At 44.9% G+C, this 7,040-nt stretch overlaps 1 protein-coding gene and 1 gene segment (V, D, J or C); both read left to right on the top strand.

The window, feature by feature from the left end:
- Positions 1-501: 501 nt before the first annotated feature.
- Positions 502-1,006, top strand: LOC103212794. The segment is given in 2 exon segments: positions 502-577; positions 678-1,006. Coding segments are annotated over 2 exon segments (375 nt in total).
- Positions 1,007-2,614: 1,608 nt separating this feature from the next.
- Positions 2,615-7,040, top strand: part of LOC103212793 — a 6,686-nt gene continuing 2,260 nt past the window's right edge. The window contains exons 1-2 of the mRNA XM_042783419.1: positions 2,615-2,660; positions 2,759-3,176. Of these exons, the coding sequence (XP_042639353.1) occupies positions 2,615-2,660; positions 2,759-3,176 (464 nt within the window). The remainder of the gene's footprint in view (positions 2,661-2,758; positions 3,177-7,040) is intronic.

Genomic DNA, 7,040 nt, shown 5'->3' with positions numbered 1-7,040 from the left:
TCTTGGAGGAGGTTCAGGGCAGCAGTCAGTTCCATGGTGAGGAGCACAGACTCAAGTCCTGGGATTACTGTCACCTAGTAGATGCTTTCTCATATCTCACAGAGCCCAGTGCACAACTGTTTGTCTTTTTATATCTGTGAAATTGATGTTTCACCCACCTCGTAGTGTTGGCCTCCACCTGACATGTTTGTGTATGTGTGTGTGTGTGTGTGTGTATGAAACTGGATAAGATAATGGTAACTTGGGGTTTAGATCAGTATAATCCCATAATAAGAAATTATATTTCCCCAAATGCTGTCATTGCCGTCAAACTCTCCCAGGACACTTATATCTGCTCTTAATCACTGCCCTCTCTGAAGTCATCCAACCCCATAGTAAGCTTTATAGGAGAAGGCTATGCAAATAGGGTCCCTTGTTCATCTGATGAAAACCAGGCCAGCGCCAACCCTGCAGCTCTGGGAGTGACGACCCAGTCCCTGGATACCCAAGGGTCCCCATTCAGTGATCTGCACTGAACACAGACGAGTCTACATGGAGTCATTCCTGAGCTGGGTTTTCCTTGTTGCTGTTTTAAAAGGTCATTTTTGTGGAGAACAAGTGCATGTGAATGGGCATGAGTGAGAGCAATAGTGGACGTATGTGACGGTTTCCTGACCAGGATGTCTCTGTGTTTGCAGGTGTCCAGTGTGAGGTGCAGCTGGTGGAGTCCGGGGGAGGCCTGAGTCAGCCTGGGGGGTCCCTGAGACTCTCCTGTGCAGCCTCTGGGTTCACCTTCAGCAGCTCCTGGATGTACTGGGTCCGCCAGACTCCAGGGAAGGTGCTGCAGTGGGCCGCAGCCATTAATAGTGGTGGTAGTGACATAAGCTATGCAGACTCCGTGAAGGGCCGCTTCACCATCTCCAGAGACAACGCCAAGAACACTCTGTATCTGCAAATGAACAGTCTGAAAGTCGAGGACACGGCCTTGTATTACTGTGCTACAGACACAGTGACGGGAAGTCACTGAGAGCCCAGACAAAAACCTCCCCTGCAGGCATAGGGCTGGGCAGCAGGGGGCGCTCCGGACTTGCCAAGCTCAGGATTCAGAACCAGGAGCAGGTGCAGATGGGGTTTAAGGGCTTGTATTCTGCTGTTGTCTCGGGGTTCGCCTCCATGTTGCAGTTTCCTGGGGAATCTCTCTGTTTTCTTAATTCTTTGCCGCCCCCTGACACCTGTGAATTCAAAAGTTGTGACAGTGGGAAGCATTCTCACATACAGAAAAACAGCCTGTCCCTTGTGGGAGGAATGACTCTGCCTGGATCCCCAGCCTCAGAGCTCTGATGAAGCTCAGGGAAGTCTGGGGCGTATCTTCCAATCCGACTCAGGGCAGGTGGAATCCCTGGGTAGCACTAATGGTTAAGGGCTGATGACTAGCTCCAAGGCCTGCAGGTTGAATCCAATCAGTGATGCCTTGGGAGACGGGCCTGGTGATCCACCCCTGAAAGGTCAGACTCAGGACAGAGACTGCAGTGGGGTTCCCAGTTAGGACACACGTTGGGATTCAGGGTAGAGCCAAGAAAGTGGCTAGGTGACTGTCAGTGACACATAGAAGCAGAATGAGATTCACACCTGACCCTTCTCCTCACATAAGAGTGTGTGGGTCAGATGTAGCTCTAGGCTGGTGTCTCATTTTGTCCGATCTGCATTCATTGTCTCTAGTTCAGCAAGGTCACTAATTCACGCATGTTAGGTAGTTTATATTTGCCAATACCAGCATGTTCATATCATCATAACTTTATTATAAAGTATGTGTCAGTCTGGGTGCTCTTAGAAGCAACCAGACATGATTCGGTTTTCCTGGGGGCGGGGGTTGCATGTGTGAGAGACAATGCAGAGGAGGCCAGGAAGGCGGGGGAGCTGTGAGGCACGATGCCTGTCTGATCACTGGAAGAGCAGGAGGAAGGGTTGGTTGACTTCTTCAACTGCTGTGCAGTCGAAGGTGGGTCCACGGAGTCCATCCAGGTCATCAATGCAAAGGTGCCCTTCAGAGGAGCCTGTGTCCATCAGCAATGGGCCTGCCTTTATATCATTGCTGCTCCTTAATCTTAAAGTAGGGAGCCTCTGGACTTGGGGTTTGGGCACACACAAAGGAAGGATTTCAGAGCACATCGCTGGTCCCTTGTGATTGCCCACCTTGTAGTTGGAGGAATGGGAGGCTACTCTCAGAGCTGACACACTCTTCATAGAGCTTTGTATTACACAGACCACTTGTCTGTCAGTTTTTCCTGTCGGGGTGGCTTACATGTTGCTGTGAGGCTGCAGGCTATACCACCTAATGTTGTTTCAAATACCAGCAAGGTCACCCCCAGTGGACAAGAAATTGTAATTTTCCCAACTGTCATCTTTGCCAAAAAGCACCCCATGATCACTCCTGTGATCTCTGGGTTATGGTCCTCTCAGAAGTCATGCAACGCCACATGTTGCTATGAAGGAGGAAGACATGCAAATAGGGCCCCTCCCTCAGCGAATTAAAGCAGGTCCAGCCCCAACCTTGGAGCTGTGGGAGAGGAGCCCCTGCCCCGGGATTGTCGGGTGTCTCCATTCAGTGATCTGCACTGAACACAGAGAAGTGTCCATGGACTCCGGGCTGGGCTGGGTTTTCCTTATTGCTATTTTAGAAGGTCATTTATGGACAGGGATTGTGTGTGAACGGGCATGACTAAGAGAAATAGTGGACTTGTGTGACCATTTCCTGACCAGGCTGTCTCTGCTCTTGCAGGTGTCCGGTGTGAAATACAGCTGGTGGAGTCTGGGGGAGACGTGAGGCAGCCTGGAGGGTCTCTGAGTCTTTGGTGTAAGGGCTCTGGATTCATTTTCAGCAGTTATGACATGGATTGGGTCCGCCATCCTCCAGGCAAGGGGTTAGAGTGGGTCTCAGGTATTACTCCTGGTGGGGGCGCTTACTACTCAGACTCTGTGAGGGGCCGATTCACCATCTCCAGAGACAATGCCAAGAACACGTTGTATCTGCATATGGACAACCTGAAACCAGAGGACACTGCCCTGTATTACTGTGTGAAAGACACAGTGAGAGGAAGTCATTGTGAGCTCAGACATAATCCTCCACTGCAGGAAGGGAACCGGGCTCCAGCGAGCGCTCAGGACTCACTAAGTCCAGAAACCAGCACCAGGGGCAGGTGCCGATGGGGGTGGAGAGCTGGGTTCCTGGCAGAGTCTCAGGCTTCTTTTCTCTCACACACTTTCCTTTGGGAATCTCTCAGCTTACTGCTAAAGATTAAAGATTACAGTCTGCAATAATTACATTTGGCATTTAGACATTCATTAAATAGTTCCATTTCTTTACTGTGTTGAATGCCCGCTGGTGTCATCTGCCCCAGGTTTGCTAAAGTCTTAGTCTTATTTGTTCAGTCAGTGTTCTGGTTCCCTAGTGCCACTCTGACAAGAATATACCACAAATGGGATGGCATTGACAAACAGGAGTTTATTCTCTTGCACTTTGGAGACTGTAAGTCCAAATTCAAAGTGCCTGACTTTAGGGGCTGTGAGAAAGCCCCTTGACCTTAGGCTTCAGCTCTGCCTCTTGCTCCCAGCCCACTGAAGCTAGAGACATCTCTTCACTTGGGAATGGCTGAGTGAGGCTAACAAGCCCAAGGTTGACAAATAAAATGACACAGTCTCAATGTTAACAAACCAGACAACAGGCCATTAATTCAAGTCCATTGAAAGTCCCAAGATCGGCAGAACATGGCAGGCTGTTGAAAATGGCATGGCTGCATGCAGGCTCCAAGTGTGTCATAAGGTAAAGACCCTTCCCCAAGGCTTCTGCTTATATACAGGAAGTAGACCACATCCCAAAGGCAGCTACTCAGCTGCTTGTGGTAGATCCCACCATGGAGTTGATTGCAAGTCTCATCATGGGGAATAACTAACACCAACTGCCCAGCCACTCAACCAGGCCCATCCAAGTTGACACACAAACTGAACTACCACAAGTAGCAACCTGTCTCTCTACGGATTTCTGATTTTTCTCCCATTTGACTTCATCTACTTGCTGTGTTGAAGACATTTTTTCCTCCATGGTTGTAGTTATTGCTATTTCAAGAAAATGAACATTTTTTCTCTCAGATTTCTGCATTTTCACGTTGAGTATCCACTTTCCTTTTAATAGTCAGGAACTAGAACCAATCTGAATACTCCTCTATAGTGTCAACTCATAGAAAACTCACATATTGAAATGATACTCCAGATAATAAGCAATAAATTCTTGATATACACAAGAACATGGATAAATTCTGAAATAGCTATTCTGAGTCAAAGGAGCAAAACAAAGAATAGCATAGAGCTCTGGTAGCATAGTGCCTAAAGCACTTGACTGCTAACCAGAAGGCTGGTGGTTCAAACCCACCAGCCACTCCTCCGAAGGAAGGTTGGGCAATCCTACTTCCGTAGTGATACTGCCTCGGTAACCCAAGGAGGGGTCGCTATGAGTCGGGGCCGACTCGACGGCAAACAACAACAAGAACAACATCATTTATTGAAGTGTAGAAGAATCAACATTATCTAAATGACATTAAGAACATGAGTAGTTACTTGGAGCTGTCAGAGAAAGTAAGATGTAATCAAAACCTACCCCCCCCAAAAAAAATAGCTTTGATCTAGCCAAATTCTGACTCATAATGGTTCTATTGGACAGAGTAGAACTGCCCCATAGAATACCAAAGGTTGTGTAAATCTTTACAGAAGAAGGCTGTCTCAGCTTTCTCCCTCATAATGAGTAGTGGATTCAAACCACCAACTTTCTGCGTAGCAGCACAATGGTTTAACCACTACATCACCAGAGCTCCTTAGGTAAGAGGAAGGAGGAACGAATTCTAGAGGAACAAGAGGAATGCTTTGGAGGTGACAGATAATGTTCACTATCTTGATTGCATTAATGTCATAGTGGATGATAGGTGTCATTGAGTCAGTTCTGACTCATAGTGATCTCATGTACAACAGAATGAAACACTCCTCGAGCCTGTGTCAGCCTCACAATCCTTTCTGTATCCCACTGCCCACTGTGGCAGTCACTATGTCAATCCACCTCACTGAAGGCCTTCACCTTTTTTCATGATCGTTCATTTTACCAAACATGATATCCTTCTCCAGAGAATGGTTCCTTCTGATAATATGACCAAAGTAGGTGAGATGAAGTCTGGCCATTCCTGCTTCCAAAGAACATTCTGTCTGCACTTCTTCCAGGACAGATTTGGTAGTTCTTCGGGCAGTCCATGGTACTGTCACTATTATTCACCAACACCAAAGCTCAAAAACATCAACTCATCTTTGGTCTTCTTTATTCATTGTCCAGTTTTCCTCTGCTTATGAGGCTATTTAATATACCATGGCTTGGGCTACATGTGCCTTAGTCTTCAAATGAAACATCATTGTTCATCAGCACTTTAAAGAGTTGGTTTGCAGCAGACTTGCCCAGTGAAATAAGGCATTTGATTTATTGACTGCTGCTTTTGTTGCTGTTGATTATGGAACCATGTACCAAATATCAAATATCTATACAAAGAAAATTATTAAAAAAAAAAAAACTACTTCAAGAAACCATAAGAGATCTACATAAATGGAAGAACATCCCATGCCCGTGGATAGGAAGATTGAACACTGTGAAAATGTCAATTCTACCCAAAGCAATCTATACCTTCAATGCAATCCCAATCCATATGTCATCAACATTCTTTACGGATATGGAAAAACCAATCACTAACTTTATATGGAAAGGAAAGAGACTTTGGATAAGCAAAGCACTATTGAAGAAGAACAAATTAGGAGATCTCACACTTCTGGATCTCAAACCTACTTTACAGACACATTAGTCAAAACTGTCTGGTATTTGTTTCATGACAGATACATAGACCAATGGAATTGAGAACCCAGAATAAATCCATGGACCTATGGTCAGCTAATCTTTGACAAAGGCCCAAAATCCATTAAATGGGGAAGAGAATGTTTGTTTAATAAATGGTGCTGGTAAAACTGGAGATCCATTTGCAGAAAAATGAAACAAGATCTGTACCTCACACCATACCAAAAAAAAAAAGAACTCCCTCACACCATACAAAAAAAAAAAGAAGAAGAACTCCTGATAGATCAAAGACGTAAATGTGAAACCTAAAACTATACAGTTCCTCAAGCAAAATCTCGAGGCAAATTTAGGAGCCCTAATATATGGCATAAATAGACTATAAAGCATAAGTCAAATTGCACAAGCAGCAGAAACCAGATGATTGGAACCTAATGAAAATTAAATTTTTCAGTGCTTCCAAAGACTTCTCCAAAAGAGTCAAAAGAGAACCTATAGATTGAGAAAAAGTATGTGGTAATGATATATCTAACAAGGGACTTATCTCTAGAATTTATAGAAAACTCCAACACCTCAATAACAAAAAGACAAACAATCCAATTAAAAAATGGGCAGAAGTCATGAAGAGCCACTTCACCAAGGAGGATATTCAAGTAGCCAACAAACATATGAAGAAATGCTCAAGATCATTAGCTATGAGTGAGATGCAAATCAAAACAACAATGAGATACCTCTTGTTCCAGCACTAGTAGCAATGTTCAATGAGCAGAAAATAACAAATGCTGGCGAGGATGTGGAGAGATCGGGACTCTCACACACAGCTGGTGGGACTGTAAAATGGTATAACCATTGTGGAAAGCAGTATGGCGATTCTTTCAAAAGTTGGAACTAGAAATACCATTTGACCCAGCTATTCCTTTACTAGGTATATATCCACAGAAGTGAGAGCCATGACAAGAACAGACATATGCACACCCATGTTCATCACAGCATTGTTTACAATATCCAAAAGATGGAAACAACATAGGTGTCCATCAACTGAGGAATGCATAACCAAACTATGGTACATACACACAACGGATGCAAAGCTAAAAAATAATGTAGAATCTGCAAAACACCACATAACATGGATGAACTTGGAGGACATTATGCTGAGTGAAATAAGTCAATCACGAAAGGACAAATA

The sequence above is a fragment of the Orycteropus afer genome, unplaced genomic scaffold (assembly GCF_000298275.1).
Source record: "Orycteropus afer afer isolate SDZICR_OR568_19922 unplaced genomic scaffold, OryAfe1.0 scaffold01105, whole genome shotgun sequence".
Classification (NCBI taxonomy): Eukaryota; Metazoa; Chordata; class Mammalia; order Tubulidentata; family Orycteropodidae; genus Orycteropus; species Orycteropus afer.
The sequence above is the reverse complement of the archived record's forward strand: the minus strand, read 5'-3'. Positions and strand labels throughout refer to the sequence as shown.